The sequence below is a fragment of the Sapajus apella genome, unplaced genomic scaffold, assembly GCF_009761245.1.
Source record: "Sapajus apella isolate SASKATOON/1434 unplaced genomic scaffold, GSC_monkey_1.0 scaffold10, whole genome shotgun sequence".
In the NCBI taxonomy this organism is placed as follows: domain Eukaryota; kingdom Metazoa; phylum Chordata; class Mammalia; order Primates; family Cebidae; genus Sapajus; species Sapajus apella.
In genome coordinates this window covers 36,791,484-36,815,817 of record NW_022436950.1, presented here as the reverse complement: position 1 = coordinate 36,815,817, position 24,334 = coordinate 36,791,484, and the positions used below count along the sequence as shown (strand labels likewise).

Sequence of the window (24,334 nt, the reverse complement as noted above, 5' to 3'; positions counted from 1 at the left end):
AAAAAAGCCAGTACGTGGCTCATGCCTGTAATTCCAGCTCTTTGCTCTTTGGGAGGCCAAGGTGGGTGGATTGCTTGAGGTCAGGAGTTTGAGACCAGCCTGGACATGGTGAAACCCCATCTCTACTAAAAATACAAAAACTTGGCTGGATGTGGTAGCAGATGCCTGTAATCTCAGCTAGTCAGGAGATGGAGGCAGGAGAATCGCTTGAACCTGGGAGGTGGAGGTTGCAGTGAGCCGAGATTGTCCCACTGCACTACAGCCTGAGCAACAGAATGAGACTCCATCTTAACAAAAAAAAGTGGCAACTCTTCCTCAGTTCATGTTTGCCCCTCTAGTCTTTTCTTTTTAAGGAATATATAGTACATTTTAGAAGAAACTACCAGTGTTTTTCACATATTTTTAGTTTTTCCATTTTCTCCTTTGCACAAAATCTACAGACTTCTGCTGTGATTCAACATTTTAAATAAAATAAAACATTTTTTTGTCTGACACAACCTACATTAAGAAATACAACTTCAGTCGGGTGCAGTAGTGACTTGTAGTCCAAGCTACATAGGAGGCTGATGGAAGAGGATTCCTTCAGCCTAGGAATGTGAGACTGTAGTACTATGATCTTACCTGTGAATAACCACTGCACTCCAGCCTGGGCAAGATAGTGAGAGCCTGTCTCAAAAAAAAAGTAAAGTTTACATCATTACATAGCATAATACTTAACCTTACTACCTGCCCTATATCATCTTAGTGTTTTCTGTTCTAGTCTAGAGCATTTCAGTTTTGGGATATTGATAGAGTTGTTTGTTTTAAACCACTGAGCTGATTTTATGACCCACCCACGAGACCCAACTTGGATTTTCCTTCCTTTGGGTAAGAAAGATTGAAAAAGTTCCTTGTTTATCTTTTCTATTCTTTTTTTCCCCCCTACTTGTCTTTCCTCATCAGTGTTAATAATACCACTGCCTTTAACTCATTTACAAAAGCATGAAGGTATCATTATTTATCTATTTCTAGAGTTAGAGTCCCCTTTCAAAGGGGATATCAGATTTTCCTTAAATATTTATGTTTTCCACTCTGATTTATTCTCAAATTTTTTACATTTAAAGAGCTATAATTTATAAACTGCACATATTAAAGCATACATTTAGTATGTTTTGACATATGTATACACCTATAAAACCATTATCACAGTCATGATTGTGAACATGTCCATTACCCCTAGATGATTTCTCGTGCCCTTTGTAATCTCTTCTCACTTTTCTCTGTCCCCTGTGAGTCCCCAGGCAACCAATGATCTGCTTTCTGTCACTAGAGATTAATTTACATTTTCTAGAATTTTATATAAATGAAATCATATAAACGTACTATTTTTCTGGCATCTTTCAGCATAATTATTTTGAGATTTATTCATGTTCTTATGTGTATCCATAGTTTATTTCGTTTAATTGCTGAGTAGTATTTCATTGTATGCATATAATATGTTTGTCCATCCACTGGTGATACCTATTCGGCTTATTTCCAGTTTCAATTGTTATAAATAAAGCTGCTGTGAATATTCATATACAAGTCTTTGTATAAACATACGGTTTCATTTACTTAGGTAAATACTTAAGAGTAGAATGGTTGGATCATGTGGTAGGTATATGTTTAACTTTTTAAGAAACTGCCAGTTTTCATGGCCAGGTGCAGTGGCTCACGCCTGTAATCCCAGCACTTTGGGAGGCTGAGGCCAGTGGATCACCTGAGGCCAGGAGTTCAAGACCAGCCTGGCCAACATGGTGAAACCCTGTCTCTACTAAAAATACAAAAATTAGCCAGGTGTGGTGGTGCATACCTGTAATCTCAGCTACTTGGGAGGCTGAGGCTTGAGAATCATTTGAACTCAGGAGGCAGAGGCTGCAGTGAGCTGAGATCGTGCCACTCCAGCCTGGGCAACAGAGTGAGACTCTGTCTCAAAAAAAAAGAAAAAAGAAACCCTGCTGGTTTTCTAAAGTAGTTGTGCCATTTTACATTCTGGCCAGCAGTGCCTGAGAGTTCCAGTTTCTCTACATCTTTGCAAATACTTGGTATTGCCAGTCTTTTTAATTTTAGACTTTTTAGGGGGTGGCAATGGGAGTACAGGGCCTCACTGTATCACCCGGACTAGAGTATAGTCCGGCCATCATAGCTTACTACAGCTTTGACCTCCCAGGCTAAATAGTGATCCTCCCACCTTAGCCTCCTGAGTAACTGGGATTACAGGTGTGCACAACCACATCCAGCTAATCTTTTTTTTTTTTTTGAGACAGAGTCTTGCTCTGTCACCCAGGCTAGAGTGTAGTGGCGTGATCTCGGCTCACTGCAACCTCCACCTCCTGGGCTCAAGCAATTCTCCTGTCTCCCTCCCGACTAGCTGGGACTACAGGTGCCCACCACCACACCTGGCAAATTTTTGTGTTTTTAGTAGAGGTGGGGTTTTACCATATTGGTCAGGCTGGTCTCGAACTCGTGACCTCAGGTGATCCACCTGCCTCAGCTTCCCAAAGTGCTGGGATTACAGATGTGAGCCACCGCACCCAGCCCATCCAGCTGATTTTTTTTTTTTAATTTTTTCTTCTTTTTGCATCGGCTTCATCCGCCATTTGGTGTTCTATCGGAGAAGAAGCCATCCAGCTGATTTTTAAATTTTTTTGTAGAAATGGAATCTTGCTATGTTGCCCAGGCTTGTCTTGAACTCCTGGCCTCAAGCAGTTCTCCCACCTTAGCCTCCTAAATTGCTGGGATTATAGGCATGAGCCACCATGCCCAGCCTAGATTTATAATTATTATTTTATGCTTTTTCTCTCTTAAGAAAAAAGGAGGAGGCTAGATGTGATGGCTTTTCCCTGTAATCTCAGCACTTTGGGAGACCAAGGCAGAAGGATCATTTTGGCACAGTGGTGCCTTAGCCAGGCCCAGTGGTGCTTGTCTGCAGTCCCAGCTACTCAGGAGGCTGATGTAGGAGGATTGCTTGGTCCAGGAGTAAGGAGACCTGTGATCATGCAACTGCACTACAGCCTGGGCAACAGAATGAGACTCTGTTTTTTGTTTTTGTTTTTGTTTTTTTTTTGAGACGGAGTTTCGCTCTTGTTACCCAGTCTGGAGTGCAATGGCGCGATCTCGGCTCACCGCAACCTCCGCCTCCTGAGTTCAGGCAATTCTCCTGCCTCAGCCTCCTGAGTAGCTGGGATTACAGGCACGCACCACCATGCCCAGCTAATTTTTTGTAGTTTTAGTAGAGACGGGGTTTCACCATGTTGACCAGGGTGGTCTCGATCTCTTGACCTCGTGACCCATCCGCCTCGGCCTCCCAAAGTGCTGGGATTACAGGCGTGAGCCACCGCGCCTGGCCTTTTTTTGTTTTTAAAAAGGAGTTACAAACCAAAAATATAATAATAGTGGCTTTTATATCTACCTAAGTAGTCTTTTGGCTTCTACTTATTGTCTGATGTCCTTTGATGGACTCCCTTTAGCATTTCTTGTAGGGAATATCAGCCTTTTTTTTTTTTTTTTTTTTTGAGACAGAGCCTTTCTCTGTTGCCCTGGCTGGAGTGCAGTGGCATGATCTTAGCTCACTGCGACCTCTGCCTCCTGGGTTCAAGCAATTTTCCTGCCCCAGCCTGCCAAGTAGCTGGGATTACAGGTACCTGCCACCATGCCTGGCTAATTTTTGTATTTTTAGTAGAGACAGGGTTTTGCCGTGTTGACCAGGCATGTCTTGAACTGCTGACCTTGGGTGATCCACCTGCCTCAGCCTCCCAAAGTACTGAGATTACAGGCGTGAGCCACCATACCCAATCTCAGTTTTTGTTTATCTGGAAATACCTTAATTTCTACTTCATTAGTTAAGGATAATTTTCCTTGCTATAGAATTCTTGGTTAACAGTTGTCGTTGTTGTTGTTTCAGTGTTTTAAGTATGTTATACCTCTTCCTCTGGCTTCCATGTTTTCTGATAAGAAATTGGCTGTTAATCTTATTGAAGATCTCATGTATGTTTCAGGTCTCTTCTCTAGCTGTCAAGGTTCTCTCTTCATCTTAAGCTTTTGACAGTTTAATAGTAACGTGTCTCAATATGAAACTGAGTTTATCCTACTTAGAATTCATCAAGTTTTTTGGATATTGGATATGTAGATTCATTTCTTGTTTTTTGTTTTTTTGAGTCTAAGTCTCACTCTGTCACCCAGGCTGGAGTGCAGTGGCATGATCTTGGCTCTTGGCTCTCTGTAACCTCCACTTCCCAGGTTCAAGCAATTCTCCTGCCTCAGCCTCCCAAGTAGCTGGGATTACAGGTGCCCGACCCCATGCCTAGCTAATTTTTTTCTTTTTAGCAGAGACAGGGTTTCACCATATTGGCCAGATTGCTCTCAAACTCCTGACCTCAAGTGTTCTGCCTAAGCCTCTCAAACTGCTGGGATTACAGGTGTTAGCCATGATGCCTAGCCTAGATTTATTTATTTTACTAAATTTGGAGCGTTTTGGCCAGGTGTGGTGGCTCATGCCTGTAATCCCAGGACTTTGGGAGGCTGAGGCAGGTGGATCACCCAAGGTCAGTAGTTCAAGATCAGCCTGGTCAACATGGCGAAACCCCATGTCTACTAAAAATACAAAAATTAGCCAGGCATGGTGGCAGGTACCTGTAATCCCAGCTACTTGGCAGGCTGGGGCAGGAAAATCGCTTGAACCCAGGAGGCAGAGGTTGCAGTGAGCCGAGATTGTGCCACTGCACTCCAGCCTGGAAGACAGGGCAAGACCCTGTCTCAAAAAATTAATTAATTAATTAAATAAAATAAGTTTGGGAAGTTTTGAGCCATTATGACTTTCCATATTCTTCCTTTTTCTTTCTTCTCTGATTTTGGGACTCACATTATGTATATTTGGTATGACTCATGGTGTCTCAAAAGTCTTTTAGGCTCTGTTCATTTTTCTTTATTCTTTTGGTTTCTGCTCCTTAGTCTGGTAATTTTATTCTCCCTATCTTCAAGTTTACTGATTCTTTCTTCTCTCTGCTTATAAATCTGCTATTAAACCAATATAGTGAATATTTTTATTTTACTTTTTGATTTTTCAGCTCCAAAGTGTCTTTTTGGTACCTTTAAATAATTTCTATCTCTTTATTGCTAGTCTCCACTTACTGAGATAGTTTTCCTAATGTCCTTTAGTTCTTTGTCCATGGTTTCCTTAATTTGTTCCTTAATTAAATATTTAATTTAAGGTAGTTCATTTAAAGTCTTTGTTTCATAATTTTAATGTCTGTCCTTTCTCAGGGATCTTTTCTGTTAATTTCTTTTTTTCCTATGAATGGGCCATATTTTTCGTTTCTTTGTGTGCCTTATAATTTATTGTTTAAAACTAGACATTTTGAATATTATGATAGAAAAGAAAATAAATAGAATAAAGAAAATACTCTCCAGGTCTTTGTAGATTTACTCTGTTTTGGAGTCCTCCTTTTCCACTTACCTAGGCCTTTTACAACTCTGCCTCAGCCTTCATCTCCTGGGTAGTCCTGAGCCTAAAGACCACCAGTTAAAAAAGCTATAGTATTCTCAGGTATTTTCTGATCATGTCTCCGCTTTGTACATATGCTTGGCTTTCTAGGTTCTCTAGTATATGTGGGAGCTTTAAAAAACCCTTATTCCCCAAAGCCATTGTGTAGGTATGAGCATACACCTGGAAAGAACATTATTAAATTTCCTGTCCAGATTTGTTTGTTGCAGAATACAGGTTATTAGGAAACATTAAAAATGTTGCCAGGATTGCTAACCAGAATTTTAGCATAAAATATGCTTCTCAGATAAAACGCCTAGATTAAGAATTATATGGGTTATACTTATACTGAAATATTATTTGTTGTTTATCTGAAATTCAAGTTCCAGTGAGTATCTTATATTTATTTGCTAAATCTGGCAACCCTAGCCCAAAACCATCTTTTTGAAAGTAAAGGTACAGGAAATGTAAGTATCAGAGCAGGCACAAAGCTTAAAGCTTAATTAAAACAAGTCTGAAGGGATTATAGATGACAGTATAGATGACAGTCTACTAAAGTATCCAAAGCCTGTTTTTACAAAGGGAGTTAAAACTAGCTTTCCCCAAAAGGGAGACTATTGTTCATTGCTAATGTTTAGGAGAACTACAGAATGGGACTATTTTTGATACTATTGTTGTGGAACTAGTTTAAAGAAGACATGTCTGTAAATTTTAAGGTTGGAACAAGGCACTCTTTTTTTTTTTTTTTTTTTTTTCCTTTTAAGGCAGAGTCTCACTCTGTCACCCAGGCTGGAGTGCAGTGGCACAATCTTGGCTCACTGCAACCTCTGCCTTCTGGGTTTAAGCAATTTTCCTGCCTCAGCCTCCCAAGTAGCTGGGGCTACAGGTGCACACCACCATGCTGGCTAATTTTTTAATGTTTTTAGTTGAGATGGGGTTTCACCATGTTGGCCAAACTGGTCTCAAACTCCTGACCTCAGGTGATCGGCCTGCCTCAGCCTCCCAAAGTGCTAGGATTATAGGTGTGAGCCACTGCACCCAGCCAAGCACTCTTAACTGAGGGAAAAGGAGAAAAGCTCACCTAGAGATAGAAGATAGCCAAATGCCCCAAATTCTATCAAACTCAAAACTTATTTTTGAGGTAGAATTAGTGGCTATTGAATTAACAATGACATAAACCTGTGGCCTTGAAAAAATATCTGTGACTTATTGTTGCTTACTCTTGTGAATAATTCTTCAGGGAGTTAAATCTTGCTTGCTTACTTGTTCCTCGCCTTTTGAGAATGTGTTCCTTTACAAACCCTTGAAGCCTAAAATATGTTATTATATGTAAAATACTGGTTAGGGAAATTGATTTTTCTTTTACCTCATGTTGTGAACTGAAAAGCTTGATACTTTTTTTTAAAAAAACACACCGTTTGACATGTACTTTGCCTTACAGGCAGTGAGGTCACTCAAGGAGACAATCGAAGACTGTTGGGACCAGGATGCAGAGGCTCGGCTTACTGCACAGTGTGCTGAGGAAAGGATGGCTGAACTTATGATGATTTGGGAAAGAAACAAATCTGTGAGCCCAACAGTCAATCCAATGTCTACTGCTATGCAGAATGAACGGTAAGACCCTAAGGGGTGTGGCATCTATCAGTCAGTATTAGAAACTGAGACCCAACAAAGAATAGAAAACAAATACTGTTAAACCAGCCTAATGGTTCAATGATTACCTCATACAATCTAAAGTTATCATTTGTCTTTCAATATTCCTATTCTTTACTGAACATTTTTGTTTGGTATAAGTACAAATTGAAATCTGCATTTTTTATATGTAAAAATATAGTGAAAGAAGTTAGTATTTCTCTATGATCCAACTTTCCTGAAATAATAAAGGTAAAACGTTTTAATAACCAAAAGTTCATAAGCACTTCTATATAAATTGTCTCATTTATCCTTTGTTGTTACTATTCCTTCCTCCTCTGCTTTTTTCCTTAAGTCAATAGAACTGTGAACTTGCCTATCTAACCACTGTCACTGATGCTACAGTTTCTAGACTTCCTATCTAATGCCCTTTCTTCTAGAATACACTACTACTACATGAAAGCAGTTCAAAGGTCTTTCTGTTCCATCATGAATATTATTTTACAAGACATTTCCTTTATTAGAACTATGATTTTTGGTTTTAAATAAAGAGACTTTTAAAAAATCCCTACAATTTGGAACTTTCTTCGCCTGTATTTCTTTGTTCCATGTTTGGGGGAAAAAAAAGCTGCTCTATGACTTTGTCATTTTGTCTAATACATGTTTAAAACTTTCAGAAAGGCATCCAGGAAAGCGGTACAGGCGAAAATTGAAATAAAAATACACTTGATTCTTGAAACTTTTTTGGGGGTGGAAACTGAGTCTCACTCTGTCACTCAGGCTGGAGTGCAGTGGCACAATCCTGGCTCACTGCAACCTCCCCCTCCCGGGTTCAAGAGATTCTCCTGCCTCAGCCTCCCCAGTAGCTAGGATTACAGGCATGAGCCACCTAATTACAGGCCTAACTAATTTTGTATATTTAGTAGAGATGGGATTTCACCATGTTAGCCAGGCTGATCGTGAACTCCTGACCTCTGGTGATCCGCCCGCCTTGGCCTCTTAAAGTGCTGGCGTGAGCCACCGTGCCTGGCTGCGAGCCACTGTGCCTGGCCTATTTTCTATTTTTCTAATTTGTGAAAGCTATTTATAATAGCCATAGGTCAAAAATGTGGTTTGTACTACTTTTGTATAGGTTAAATTAGTTTCAGATATAAACTCTTATACGTTATATATCAGCAAGTCAGGGAAGGTAGACACTGGCAATTCTAATCATAAGTTTTCTCACTTTAGACATACCTGAGGACAGTAGTCTGCTTTCATCTCCCCTCATCTCTGTATTTCCCATGTCCTCTAGTATGTTGTTTATACCTTTCTCAAAAGTCAGCGAAAGCTTTTACTTTGAATGCTTTCAAACTTTTCTTTAATGATAAGAAAAGAAATCCTTGATACCCCACCTTGATTTGGCCATTTTTTTGCCTCCTGTGTCATTCAGCTCTACCTTCTCCATGCATCTTCTCATCTCCAGTCTCTACTAATGATTTCCCATAGTTACTCTAATCTACGTTTTATTTTACTGAATCTTACCCTCCATGTCTCCTTAGCTTCCTTTTCTTCTACTGTTTAACAACTTTTTCTTCTTTTCCTTCTGTCATCTCCCTTGTAAATAACTGTCACTCCCAAGGAATGACAATGACAGTGAAAAACCCATGATAATTAGAGAGCAGTTCTGAATCTTTGATCCTTTATTTGAACAACACATTCTTCATTATGCCTTAGGCTCAAGGACTTTTGCTGAAATGGCTCAGACTATCCCAGAAAGATATGTGCCATTGCTAGGGCATGCCTCTTAACGGAGGCCTTTGGAACAACCTAAAAGCTTATATTCTTTTTACCATCTGGCCATTGGAATGTAATTGACAACATACCTTTTGAGTAGGTACTATGCATCTAGAATTATGGAAGTAAAAAAGAAACATATGCCATGGTTCTTCCTCTCATAAAACATAATGTCTTGTTGTATGAATATATAGTTCATAAATAGATATTTTGTGATGTTATAAGACTATAGGAGAGATTTTTAAATTAACTCTTATAAACCAAAATAATGGACATTTATAAAAATCATATCTGATTCACAAATTTTTCAGTAGGCTTAATTCATCTAAAACTAACACTTATCAAGTTATTAATTGATACTTGATTATTTGATTAGACTTTTTAACTAACCTTTAGAAAAATATATGTTTGGAAGAAAATGAAAAACAGCTCAGACTTTAAAATCAGAGGTGTTAAACTTGGAGAGACAGTTTGTCATAAATGTCTGTTCTCAATGTGACACTTTTTTTTCTTTCTTTAAGCAACCTGTCACATAATAGGCGTGTGCCAAAAATTGGTCCTTATCCAGATTATTCTTCCTCCTCTTACATTGAAGACTCTATCCATCACACTGACAGCATTGTGAAGAATATTTCCTCTGAGCATTCTATGTCCAGCACACCTTTGACTATAGGGGAAAAGAACCGAAATTCAATTAACTATGAACGACAGCAAGCACAAGCTCGAATCCCCAGCCCTGAAACAAGCGTCACCAGCCTCTCCACCAACACAACAACCACAAACACCACAGGCCTCACGCCAAGTACTGGCATGACCACTATATCTGAGATGCCATACCCAGATGAAACAAATCTGCATGCCACAAATGTTGCACAATCAATTGGGCCAACCCCTGTCTGCTTACAGCTGACAGAAGAAGACTTGGAGACCAACAAACTAGACCCAAAAGAAGTTGATAAGAACCTCAAGGAAAGCTCTGATGAGAATCTGATGGAGCACTCTCTTAAACAGTTCAGTGGGCCAGACCCACTGAGCAGTACTAGTTCTAGCCTGCTTTACCCACTCATAAAACTTGCAGTAGAAGCAACTGGACAGCAGGACTTCACACAGGCTGCAAATGGCCAAGCGTGTTTAATTCCTGATGTTCTGCCTACTCAGATCTATCCCCTCCCCAAGCAACAGAACCTTCCCAAGAGACCTACTAGTTTGCCTTTAAACACCAAAAATTCAACAAAGGAGCCCCGGTTAAAATTTGGCAGCAAGCACAAATCAAACTTGAAACAAGTAGAAACTGGAGTTGCAAAGATGAATACAATCAATGCAGCAGAACCTCATGTGGTGACAGTCACCATGAATGGTGTGGCAGGTAGAAACCACAGTGTTAACTCCCATGCTGCTACAACCCAATATGCCAATGGGACAGTACCATCTGGCCAAACAACCAACATAGTGACACATAGGGCCCAAGAAATGCTGCAGAATCAGTTTATCAGTGAGGATACCCGGCTGAATATTAATTCCAGTCCTGATGAGCATGAGCCTTTACTGAGACGAGAGCAACAAGCTGGCCACGATGAAGGTGTTCTGGATCGTCTTGTGGACAGGAGGGAACGGCCACTAGAAGGTGGCCGAACTAATTCCAATAACAACAACAGCAATCCATGTTCAGAACAAGATGTTCTTACACAGGGTGTTCCAAGCACAGCAGCAGATCCTGGGCCATCAAAGCCCAGAAGAGCACAGAGGCCTAATTCTCTGGATCTTTCAGCCACAAATGTCCTGGATGGCAGCAGTATACAGAGTAAGTGGAGGGATCATATAATCTCTCCTGTGTGTCTCTTGGGGCCATTTAAATAACTACTTAGAATCAACTCAATAGATATATTTCAACTAGTGATTATTTACCTTTACCACTTTTGTAAATAAGCCATTTGAGGCTGGGCGAAGTGGCTCATAAATGTAATCCTAGCACTTTGGGAGGCCGAAGCAGGTGGATTACCTGAGGTTAGGAGTTCAAGACCAGCATGGCCAACATGGCAAAACCCCATCTCTACTAAAAAATACAAAAATTAACCCAGGCATAGTGGCTCATGCCTGTAATCCCAGCACTTTGGGAGGCCAAGGCGGGCAGATTACTTGAGGTCAGGAGTTCAAGACCAGTCTGGCCAACATGGTGAAACCCCATCTCTACAAAAATGCAAAAATTAGCCGAGCGTGGTGGCGTGTGCCTGAAATCCCAGCCGCGATCATGACACTTCACTGTAGCCTGGGCAAAAGAGTGAAACTCCATCTTAAAAATGAAATAAAATAAAATAAGCCATTTGGTTGGGCCTCAAAGGTAATTAAACTATTGTAAAGAAAAAAGTAATATTTTTTGTCATTGATAATTAAAGAGTCGGTATCAACGATAGTCAGAATAATTACCAATTTAATATGTGCTTTATGTGGCTGCTGCTTTATAATGCAACTTACATACTTGCAATGAAAAGTTGAAATTAAGTAAATACTGGTTCAAGAGCTCCAAGTAATTTTATGCCAGTATAACCCTTGAAACAGTTGACTGCACATATTAATATCAATTATGCCTGCATTTAGATTTTATCAAACTAACCTTAATAAATCATAAAGGTCCAGAGAAATTTCAGAAAAATTACTATAAAGAAACTGTAGCTGGGCACAGTGGCTCAACCTATAATCCCAGTGCTTTGGAAGACTGAGGTGGGTGGATCACTTGAGGCCAGGAGTTCAAAACTAGCTTGGGCAACATAGCAAAACCACATCTCTACAAAAAATTTAAAAATTAGTTGGGTGTGGTGGTGCATGCCTGTAGTCCTAGCTACTTGGGAGGCTGAGGCAGGAAGATCACTTGAGCCTAGGTGTTCAAGGGTATAGTGAGACATAATTACACCACTATACTTCAGCCTGGACAAGAGAGTGAGACTCTGAAAAAACAAAAAAAAAAAAACCCGTAAGATTCTTCCTAGTTTCTTAGTATTACCTTTTTCAAGAAGTCTGTGTTGAATCTTTCACATACTTATACTTTTTTTTTTTTTTTTTGAGGCAGGGTCTCACTGTTGCCCAGGCTGGAGTGCAGTGGCAAGATCATGGCTCACTGCAGCCTCAACCTCCTGGGCTCAGGTCATCCTCCCACCTCAGCCTCCCAAGTAGCTGGAACTCCAAACTTTACTATGATACTATGAGCCCCATAGCATCTTAAACAAATAACTTAAACTGATGTTTGGTTTCTTGCCCTAAAGGGATTGCAACACAAAACAGGAGAACTCACAAAATCTGTAACAGCTATTGTTATACAAAATTATTTTTATTTTATTATTATGATTATTATTTTTTGAGACAGAGTCTTGCTCTGTCTTCCAGGCTGAAGTGCAATGGCATGATCTCAGCCTACTGCAACCTCCACCTCCTGGGTTCAAGCAGTTCTCCTGCCTCAGGCTCCCGGCATGATCTCAGCAGCCTGCAGCCTCCACCTCCTAGGTTCAAGTGGGTCTCCTGCCTCAGCCTCCCAAGTAGCTGTGATTACAGGCATGCACCACTGTGCCCTGCTAATTTTTATATTTTAGTAAAGGAGGGGTTTTGCCATGTTGTCCAGGCTGGTCTTGAATGCCTGGCCTCAGGTGATCTACCCATCTCAGCCTCCCACAGTGCTGGGAGTACATGCATGAGCCACCATACTGAGCCGTTTTCTCTTTTAGACTAAGGCATTTATGAAAAAAGATATGCTTTATGATTGTTGAGGGCTACAAAATGGGCTGAAAGAAGGATACAGACCTCAAAAAACAATCAGTAAAATTTAGCCACTTGCTTAAGTGGCTTATATTATAGACCAGGTGACAGACCCTTATTGCAGGGCTCTGAGTCAGTCAGACGTGTCAGACATAGGAAGAGGAAATAACTAGAATATTTGTACTTTAATATTTCTGTCATTCTTCTGAAAAATATTGTATGCCAGGTGCCTTTAAAATTTGATTCAGGCCAGGCATGGTGGCTCACACCTGTAATCCCAGCTCTTAGGGAGGCTGAGGCGGGCAGATTGCCTGGGCTTGGGAGTTCAAGACCACCCTCGGCAACGTGGTGCAATCCCTCTGTCTCTACTAAAATACAAAAAAATTAGCCAGGCATGGTGGCACGTACCCGTAGTTCCAGCTACTTAAGAGCCTGAGGCACGAGAATCGCTTGAGTCCAGGAGGTGGAGGTTGCAGTGAGTCAAGATCATACCACTGTACTCCAGCCTGAGCTACCAAAAAAAAAAAAAAAACATTGATCCACCTTGAGCATTAAATACAATGATTAAGTACACTTTACTAAAACCAGAAGATTTAAGAATACAGCTGAGAGCTTTAAATTTTCTTCCCTGTTTTTGTTTTTTATGTTTTTCCTTGTCCTATAGAATAAGTTAATGTTATTAAAACATTTGGCTTAAAGGAGTCCCAAATAAGTTGGTTAAGCTTTGCCTAGAAAAACATTGCCTAGCATTATGAATTTCAAGAAAAGTTCATTAGCACCCTCCTCAGACATAGGTTTGACCTTTTCTTGAGTTACATCCCTCACCCTTTATTTCTTAAGTTTGTAATATAGTTCATTTTTCTGCACTTTTATTTTCAGTAGGTGAGTCAACACAAGATGGCAAATCAGGATCAGGTGAAAAGATCAAGAAACGTGTGAAAACTCCCTATTCTCTTAAGCGGTGGCGTCCCTCCACCTGGGTCATCTCCACTGAATCACTGGACTGTGAAGTCAACAACAATGGCAGTAACAGGGCAGTTCATTCCAAATCCAGCACTGCTGTTTACCTTGCAGAAGGAGGCACTGCCACAACCATGGTGTCTAAAGATATAGGAATGAACTGTCTGTGAAATGTTTTCAAGCCTATGGAGTGAAATTATTTTTTGCATCATTTAAACATGCAGAAGACGTTTAAAAAAAAAAAAAAAAAAAACTGCTTTATCCTCCTGTCACCACCCCCTCCCACCCCTGCAACAAGGACTTGCTTTAAATAGATTTCAGCTATGCAGAAAAATTTAGCTTATGCTTCCATATTTTTAAATTTTGTTTTTTAAGTTTTGCACTTTTGTTTAGTCTCGCTAAAGTTATATTTGTCTGTTACGACCACAGAGTTATATGTGTGTGTATCAAAAGTGGTCTCAAAATATTTTTTTAAGAAAAAAAGCAAAAACAATGTATTGCTGATAATCAGTTTGGACCAGTTTCTTAAGGTCATTAAAACAGAAGCAAATTAAGACAGGTTTGAGTACAGTGGTGTCTGGTATCCATGTTTTATTTCTGGGCACAAGCTAGTTTTTTATGTTGATGTGTTCCTGAACATATTATCTGTTGGACATCTTTCTCTTGTGTTTTATTTGAATGTGCAATAGTTTATAGGCCACAAGTAAGCATTCTTGTAAGCTCTCTTCGTAATAGGGCACATATTCTTCCATAATATAAGCATTTTTTCTGCCTCATCTCCCATACTTTTGTAGGTCAGTTCTATGACAGTGAATTTTGCACAGGAGAAGCAGCTACCTGATTTCTCACTTTCTCCCTCCTTGTCAAGGAGAATGCAGAAATATTGTCTTAAAGGGCTCTAAAGAAGGAACTACCAAAACCTGATTTTAAATGCCATTGCTTTTAACCTTCCAAATCCTAAATATTTTCTTCCAGGCATTTTAATAAACATATTTGCTTCTGGTTTTGGGAGTTCATAAAAGAGAATAGAACAAAATACAGGACATCGAATATTAGCTATTTCCCATTTTATTTTATTTTTCTATGTATGCTCATGTTCCATGTTCATTTATTTAAGAAATACATTTTTATTGGTAAGCTTATAGAGCTATACTTATGAAATTTTTAAGTAGGTAAATAAATGATTAAGACAAAATAGTGTTATAGCCTTTATTCTCTGAATAGGTCATCTTTGACTCATAAAATTACACTTACTGTTTATTATAACTTCAGAAGTAATTTATAGTTCTGAATCTGTAGTATCATTTACTCTGTTCCTAAGCAAAGACTGGTGACTTTATCTGAAAATGATTCCTCTTCACATGACCTAAAACACTGTGTGGAAAAATCATTCAAGTGGCATGCCAAATCCCTATGGAAGGAAGGGCTTCTGTCAAACCTACCATTTTTGAGGAGACTGAGGCTAAACTTCTCTTTTGAGAATTATGTGTTATCATCTTTAATTCTATTTTCATAATTTTTCCTTTTGCCAGTTTTTCACATTATCTTTGATATGTGAGCAACATTTACTATTTTGACTTGAAATCATTGTTTTTTAAAGCTTCTCTTGCTTCTTTCATTGCTTATAATCTTCTCTAAAACAACCTCTACATGTTTTTTTTTTAATAAAGCACTTTCTGTCAAATAAGGGACTTTTTTCTAAACACAAATTATTTTCCATCAACTTGCAAACAATGATTTCACTTAAAAAATTTTTTTTAAATTATCAGAGTAGTTAGTAAATGTCATATAGTTAAGTTCTAAGATATTTCCAGGGATTAAAAGGTTAAGAGGAAAACACAAATCACCAAATTTCTGATTTAGGTTTTTATCTCCTGAACAATATTTTTCACTATATTCCTCTATCTCATCACTTAGCTAAAGACAGCCTGAATTTCCCAATTTTCTGTCCAAAATACTTGTGATTTACTTGTATATAAGCCTTCTGATTTGCCGCGTGCCGTGATCTTACAAGTTAGTTGTTACTACACTTACCATTTATTCAGCTGGATTGCTGAGAACAGTTCTGGATTCTTAGAATTAAGATTATTTTATTAGTGCCCAGAATTTCCACATTTTGTGTTTTATTGGCCCTTATCTTCAGATCTGTAACCGATTTTCAGTCTTCTGGCATATAATTTTTTTCACAGTTATTATCCTTCTATTAACAAATTATTTATATCTTTCCCAGTACATTTTCACTTAGTTCTCTTGACCTTAAATATCTTTCATATGCATTTTAGGATATTCTTTTCAAATATTTGTAGGACAACTTTGAATCAAAATAAATTATATTCCTTCTCCAATTTGAAGCATTGAGGATAAATGACCATTTGAGGCCTAACTGATCTTTTCCTTCCAGGAGAATTATCTTACATTCTGCTGTATTTGTATTTAGGCCAGTCTATTGTAGGTTTTTCAACATTTTCTACTATTTGGAAAATGATAACAAAAGCCTTAGAAAATTAATATGCCAGATTAAAATAACTGAATACTATTTCATTCAAGCATGTTTAAAACAAATAATTTCCTTTCACCAGTTTTTCTTAGTGGACTCTTGAAAAGTAGGAAAAGTGGAAAGTATATATTATTTTAATAAATTTTAAATTAAATTATACATCAGACTTAAAATCTATAAGATACAAGCAAGCAAAATTATTTTAAATGACTTAATTATTTGCTAATATTCATCTGATAATAAGTGTTTCTTAAAGTTGACATTTAACTGCCATCACAAAATTTTACATGTACAAAAGTGGGTCCTTTTGAATAAAAGATTATTCAGCTAAAAATATTAAAATTTATTTCACTAGATGGTAATGTAACCTTAAAAGCATCATAATAAGTAAAGTCTAATATTAGTTCCCTTAACAAAATCCTAACTGTATTCCAGAATTAGGTCATTGAAAGAACTTGATTTGAATTACGTTTAGACAAAAATGATTTAATTATAAATTGTTAACTCTTTCTAAATGCATAATTGGCAAAAAAGGAAAAAAAAAAAACAACTGTTACCAGTGTAGGAAGTTACGAAAAGACACATACTGAATGCTGAAGTATACAAATACTAGTTATTTTAAACCTCAGAGCAACCATATGAGCATTATAATTAATATTCCCATTTTACAGATGAGGAAACTGAAGCTAAGAGAAACTAAGTAATATGCCCAAGATCCACATTTAGTAACAGACAAAGGTGGGATTTCAGTCTGGGTCTACCTCAGTCCACATTTTTTCATCCATACCACACTGCCTACATGCCATATGACAGGATGTGTAATGGGCTAAGGTTTACTTTAAAAATTTAGTCACTGTACTCTGGCATAATTGTTATTTGTATATAAGCCAAACCACATACTTTAATGATTTGAGAAGTTAGGCAAATATAAGGTATGTAGACATAGTCTATGCTGATTGTTGCTTGAGAAATAATTGCTAATTCAAGACAAAACTCAATCCTCTGTCTCCTATTGTGAACCTTAAAATCATTTCACTTCACTCATAACATTCTTATATTGCAGAACTAAAGGTAAAGTAAATTTCAAGGAAAAAGTTAAGATAGCTTTTGTGAACAGCAACTTTTCTCTAAATTGATTCCATAGTAGACTTGGGGGAATTAATTTAACACAAAATTTCAGTCTCATCAATCCTTTGAATCCATCTTCAAGACTTCTGCTTTTAATAAATTTAGAGAATTTACCAATCCATAGAACTAATTGAGTAGGATATAGGAAGGATACAAGGATAATGTCCTTTTTATAAAACAGTTTAGTATAGGTTCTTTACATGTATCCAGTTTTTCCAGAAAATATGCATTGGTTCTGAATGTAAACTATTTGAAGAGAGAAAGAAACACTCAAGTAAGTGTGGGCTTCAGTGGGAATTATCACAAAAATTGGCAAGTATTTTTATTTAAATTATTTTCAAATTTGACTTCTACAGCCAAATGGAATTAGTAGGCTGTAGCTGTTATACTGAAATTTTCCAGTCTCTTTAAGTCTCTCCTGAAAATTATTTAAAATAGAAAAATACTTCAATGAACTTTTTATTCCCTTTTTCATATTTATGAACATGAATATTTTATTGGAGATCATTAACTCCTAGAATTTGAGAATATATTTCTATACAGCATTTTACAAAGTTATGTTGAACTTACTACCTGTTATGTGCAGGTTATCTATTATGTAACTATTCACAGATTGCTTCATATGTTGCTTTATCTTCCCAGCTAACTTCTTAAAGTTAGAATCTGTACATACATGTTGGTTATCTAGACCAGTCATTCTAGAAATTGTTTAACCTCTCACATAAACCCCAAGAGACTTTCAGAATGCAGTGTTTCAAATATACTGTTTACTGGCAATTTACTTCTCAGCACATAAGGTTGCATTTTAACTTTTACGTTATGAACTGTGCAAACTTTACCCAAAGCTACCTTGCATGATTCCCTCCTAAATATATTCCTTGATTAAGTAAATCTGGCAAATCACTGTTTGAGCTAGTTACATCAAATTTGTTATCAAGAGAAGGCTTCTCTACAAATTTCCCGATGAACATACGAGAAAAGAGGAAATCGGAGCATTTAAGTGCGCCTTCCCATTACTTTCCTTAAATCACCTCATAGTTTATGTCTGACTTAACTCTACACCTTAGTTATCTGATTGGTTGTCTGTGTCAGGAAAGTTTTCTTCATATCTATTCTGTCTCTCTCCTCTTTAATCTTAAATTATTTTCTTTTACCCAGTAGGACCCAAAAGAGATCAGTTGGTCATCATCCCCAGTGTTCTTAGTCTTCAGTATGCTTCAGGCCTCTCAATGAACATTGAAGCCTCAATTCTTCAGACAAAATGACTAGATCTTTCTCCTCAGTCCTATTGTAATGACTTTATTTTTAAGAACATAAAATTATATTTTCTTTTATATTCAAATTCATGACTCCAGTTAAGTAACAGTTTGATAGTTTGATTGAATTGAGAGTTAAGATGTTTCTATTTGAAAATGGATTCAACCATCAGACTACCAGCAAATCAGCTCTTAATTTTTATATTATCTAACATTTTCTATTGTGGAATTTTATGATTTTATATTCTCACTAGTTATAACTAAAAAGCCATGCATACAGAATTGTATATCATTTTGCCATTAAAATTTTTTAACTTATATTGCAGCAAGCTTAGTTTTATGATTGAGCCACAACATTTTACATATTTCTTTGTATCAAATATTAAATGCTAAATGCAAGACTAACTTTCAAAAGCAAACCTTACATTAATCAGGTATATCTATGGACATTTTTGTAGACCACTTTTGAAATACTTATTATTTTGCAACATAGACTGGACTATAACAACTTTCATTTAACTTTTAAGTGATTGATTTGAGTGTGCATATAAAGAAAAACTTAGAAATTTATCTCATGGCAGATACATTTGAAAGTACTTCAGAAGAATTTATGCTGTATATTAAAACTATGCTCAAAATAAATCATATCCTAAATATTTCAATTCTCTTATTATTGTGATGTTTATAGTGTTACTATTAAACATTGTGAACATACACTTTCATTTTTAAAACAATTTGAAACCCATTTTAAAATCTGGGTAGGAGAGAAGGAATCTTCAGAACCAAATCACATCACTAGGGTGTCCAGTTTATGACTGAATTTTTAAGCAAATTGTTGTATTTGAAACTACACTTGATTTGTTTTTCAGTTTTAAAAGGCAACATGTTGGTTTTATACATTTTATTTATACCTTTAGATTTCAGAAACATCTTCATGGTTTTTTTTTTCATATCCTTGCAGTAATTGGTAACAATCTTCATGTTTTAAGATTCATTCTATAGATGTCATATTACTTAAAAACTCAGGGCCCCTTTCATCCCTTTGTACACTGAAAAAGTTCAATTGGTAGCAAATAAGCAATTAGATCCAGTTGAATATTTAAAGTGTTTGTTGCACAGCTCATTTAATGTTTCACCTTATTTGACTTTTTCACATAGAGTATCAGATTTTATTAATCATAAAAAGTTACCCAGTTCTGTAATTACTGAACAGAGGGAATGACTCAACTAATTGGCTACATGTTGCAACAAACTTAGGCCTATAGCCTGAAGCACTGACTTAAAAGGATTTACATTTCTGCTCTTTGGTTAAATGACCATACATGATATGGGACAAATTGTTTCATTTTGTTTGTTTTTAATAAGATAACTTAGTAAAGTAGTTCCTCTCAGATAGGATTTTCTCCACAGACAATTTAGGGTTATGAAGCGTTCTTCTAAAAGTGAACTAAGTATTTTATAACTTTAGTAATAACTTGAATGGTTTTGAGAAAATAACCTATAATATCACATTGTCAGAGTCAAACAATTTTTCTTTGAATCAGACAAGTTCAAGCTCTAAATTGATACACTATATACTTAAAGTCCTAGAAAGTTATCCATAAGCAGTCTTGTCTCAGGCTCTTCACCTTATTACCAATCCTCTCAAGTATGTAAAGGAAACATATTTTTAAAGAAGCTTAAAAGTAAGAAAAAAAATACTAAAAAATGCAATTCAAAGATGAATAGGTCTCAGTTTAACATTGAATTGCTTGACTTCTGTGGATTTTCTTTTTCTGGCCACATTTATTTATTTAAGTAATTTTTGTATGCCTTGTCATTTTGTTCCATAAGAGATTTTATTGTATCAGTGTTTATGTAAGCTGGAATCATCTTCAGTTTTCTGTTGATAATTTTTCAAATAAAGATACATGGATAATTGTAAAATACACTAACTCTTAGGGTGTTGTAATAGCTGAAACAAGGAGATGTGTAGCTGCCATGCTTTTTCTGAATGGACAGGAGAAACATAAGCTACAGAGTATTCATTTCTGAGGATGCTTTTCTGGAAAAAGAAAGGCTAGAAAATATTCGCACTTCCTCAGAACCCTCTTTCTTGTTAACGGGTATCTTTTGTTGGTGTGTTTTGCTCTTACATTACAGATAGACTGTCATATATGAATTTATGAATAATTTCAGTTACTTTGCTTTTGTATAAGCTGTCTGAAACCTTGCTATGCTGTATAAGTTGTGTTTGATGGATCAGTGTGAGTATAAAATAAAGCAAATCACTCTTCTTTTGTATTATCTATGGATGCCACTATGAAAGCTGACATTAAGCCACTAAAGAGTTTTCTATGAATAAGTGTAAGTAAATGCTTTGATATATATAAACCTAAATAAAAAGATTGTATTGATACAGAGACATTGGAGGAGATTTTAAGGCAGTTCTTTAGGTTTAAAAAGGCTTGCTGTAAAATGGTGCATTATTCCGTTTATTAAAGATCATATTAATGACAATAGTAATTGCGTTTTTTTATTTTATGAAGTCACCAGAAATTATTGTCAGTATGATAATTAGGTAGTTTGCATTAGAATAGTAAATGTTCTATCTAAGATGACTTTCATAACTCAGTATGATACATTTTAAAAAATCAACTAAATTTAGTATAATAGTTGCTATTCCATCCTGGCTAACACGGTGAAACCCCATCTCTACTAAAAATGCACAAAATTAGCCTGGCATGCTGGCATGCACCTGTAGTCCCAGCTACTCTGGAGCCTGAGGCAGGAGAATCACTTGAACCGGGGAGGCGGCGGTTGCAGTGAGCCGGGATTGCACCACTGCACTTCAGCCTGGGTGACAGAGTAAGACTCCGTCTCAAAAAATAAAAAATTGCTTATTTTCTGACCACCTATTATATGTCAGGCACTGTGTTAGTTATTTTACATACATTGTTGATAATTTCAACAACAATCCTGCAAAATATGTGTTACTATCCCCTTTTATAAATGAAGAAACTGAAAGTCAGAGAAATTAAGCCCAGTCACTGAACTGTCAAGTGATGAGATTCTAATGCATTTTACGTTTTGCTTTGAACTACAGGTTTCAAGCTCTCCTTGTGGCAAGAGAAACTCAAAAATAAAAATAGTTCAGTAGTTAAGAGTAACCAAGAATATCCCTGGAGTAATTGAAGGGTGCAGAAAAGCTAGCAGGTACCAAAACAGCTATTTCTGTTGGCCTAATATTGTGTTTGTGCTTCACATCGTCAAATGATCTTTTTGGTTGGATTTTTGTATCTTTAGAAGGCCTTGTTAAAGCAAAATATGAGTTTGTGAGGGCACACATTGTTTGTCTCCAGATTAATTCATTGTGTTAGCTAAGCGTCCTGGAGCAGGATCTTGTATTAATCCATGGGGCAACCATCTTTAAAAGGGTACTGGGCCACTTTTTTATGCCAAGGGAACTTTTGCTTGTGGAAAACATGACCTACTCCCATAAGTTCTGTTGTCACCTTAAATAATACTTTATTTTAGGGATAGAAGAGATTTGGGGTATCCAAACCTTTGGACTTGTATGCATATGCATAGCCTTACAATCTGGTATGTTACAGGGTAGCACTGCAGTTTTCTACAGAACCCACTATGTAATATTCAAAATTATACCTAAATATCCTTAGAGAAAATGTAATGACCTGGGAAAAATATGTAATAATAACCTGCAGAACCTTTTAATAATGACTTCCTGCAAGTAAAATATTTTCACTTACACCGATCTCATCTACCTGGTTAACATCCTTCTCTGCAAAAGAGCTAATAAACTAGTGATTAATCTTCCTCTTTATTCTATAGTGTCTTTCAGATCAAAGGCCAACTTTGTATTCTAGCAGCTTTTATTTTATTGATATGATTTATTTTTACTCACTTTTTCAAAATTGAATCATTGCTGCACTGAGAAATACCAAAAAGTATAATATGATCCCTGCCTTCCCTTACTCAACAATTTCTTGGAGCGGCCTTATCTCCTCCATGCCTACCTAGGAAATTGCTGCATCCAATTAAGATAACATGTAAGTGCCCAAATAAGTGGTAAATTATAAGCTCAATATGTGTTTGAAGAGTCAAAGAAGACTTCAGTTGAGGAAATTATTGTTGAACAGGGAATCGAAAGGATGGATGAGACTTCAATAGAAAAAAATGAAGACAATATTTGAAGTGGCCAGAAGTAAGGGAGGACATGGACTGGAAATAAAGCAGACAAAGAACATCCAAACTGATACAACTTTTGAAAGCCAGATCCAAGTGTTTGGGCTGCTGTCATAGACAATACGGAGAACAAAGTTTCTGAGGAAGGAAAGACCTTGATAGAAGCAATATGATGAAGTTTGGACTGACAAGTATGCAGGATAGATTAGAATGGGAGGGATTGCACCGGGGACATGAGAGAAACTACAAATAAAATGCAATTTCCATTGTGACTAGTAAGTCCCATTTTCAAGGGGCATCAAAAACAATTTTTTGAACAACCAGTGTGTGGCAAGTGCTCTTCTAGAAGATAAACAGCCCTACTCTCAAGTTGCTCACAGTAGATTTGGAAAAAATGATAGTACAAATTCAAGTATTACGGAAGTGAAAGCCCAGGATGTCGTGAGAGTACATGGCAATGATACTTAATCCAGTCTTGCTGAATCAGGTAACTTTTTGGTAACTTTGATGACTGTCAAAATGTGAGTAGGAATTAAGAGATGAACAATGACTGTCTGCCTGAGAGGGTAAAGTTGTTTCAAGGGGATGAGAGGACATTCAGTGAGAGTAGGATTTGAGATGTTACGTGGAAGGATGGAGAGAGATGGCTACACACACAGCTATTGCAGAAGGGTTAGCATGCTATTCTTAGTGTCTGAACTTATCCTAGTAGTCACGGAAGAATTTAAACAATGGGTTTCCAAAATAGATAACTCAGTTGGTAATATATAGAATGAATTGAGAGGAAGGGAGAAACATAGAAATACGTATACCCGGCCGGGCACGGTGGCTCACACCTATAATCCTACCACTTTGGGAGGCCAAGGCAGGAAGATTGCTTGAGGCCAAGAGTTCAACACCGACCTGGCCAACATAGCATGACCCTGTCTCCATTAAAAAAATAAACAAAAAAGAAAGAAATACACAGAAGAGTTTGGTCTTGGTGAGAGATAAAGAAAGCCTTAAACCAAGGTTGAGTCAGTGACGGCAGAGAAGAAGGAGCAGATTGGGTCTGTGTTAAAGAGAATCAGTAGGACCCAGTGAACCATTAAGATGAGCATTGGAGAGAAAAAGACTGTTAACTTCAGGGTTCTAATTTGGAAAGGGAGATAAATGAAAAATTTCAGGAAATGTGCAGCTGACAAAGGATCTTTCCTTTATAAGTTTTAAAAACATAAAAATTTTGATATATTCTGTCTTGTTATTACATCATGTGTTCAAATTTTTGGTTCCAAAAATATAGGTAGACAACTTTCACCTATGGCCTCTGCAGAAATGTCTCAAGAACCAAGCCTTCCTGGGTAAGTCACACAGAAATTCAGTTTGATCTTTTCGAATGAATGCGTTATGAGACCAACTTGTTGTGCACAGTATTTGTACTAGGAAATTTTAATGAAGTGGCCCTGTGCCTGCACTTTAAAAATGAGTATGAAGAGCAGCCTTGAAAGGAACAACCTGTCCTGAAATGGGTGGTGGAAAGATGGTGAGGAGATTGTATCAATTGTAGATATGTGATCTTCCAAGTACAGCTCCCTTCTCTTGCCCAGTGCCTCCCTCTCCCATCAAGTCCTCAACTAGCTTAACTTTCCAACCCTGGAGCTCTTCAATTCCTGTCTA

General features: G+C 37.2%; 1 protein-coding gene across 4 annotated transcripts in view; it reads left to right on the top strand.

Moving 5' to 3' along the window:
* BMPR2 (bone morphogenetic protein receptor type 2) overlaps positions 1–20,994 on the top strand; it is a 172,839-nt gene extending 151,845 nt beyond the window's left edge. Inside the window, exons 12-14 of one of the 4 annotated variants that reach the window (XM_032278629.1) lie at positions 6,942–7,114; positions 9,430–10,709; positions 13,535–20,994. In XM_032278629.1, coding sequence (XP_032134520.1) covers positions 6,942–7,114; positions 9,430–10,709; positions 13,535–13,782 — 1,701 coding nt within the window. In that variant the 3' untranslated portion in view covers positions 13,783–20,994. Of the gene's footprint in view, positions 1–6,941; positions 7,115–9,429; positions 10,710–13,531 lie in introns of all 4 variants that reach the window. The other 3 variants (XM_032278628.1, XM_032278631.1, XM_032278632.1) reach the window with 3 other exon arrangements.
* Positions 20,995–24,334: the final 3,340 nt, after the last annotated feature.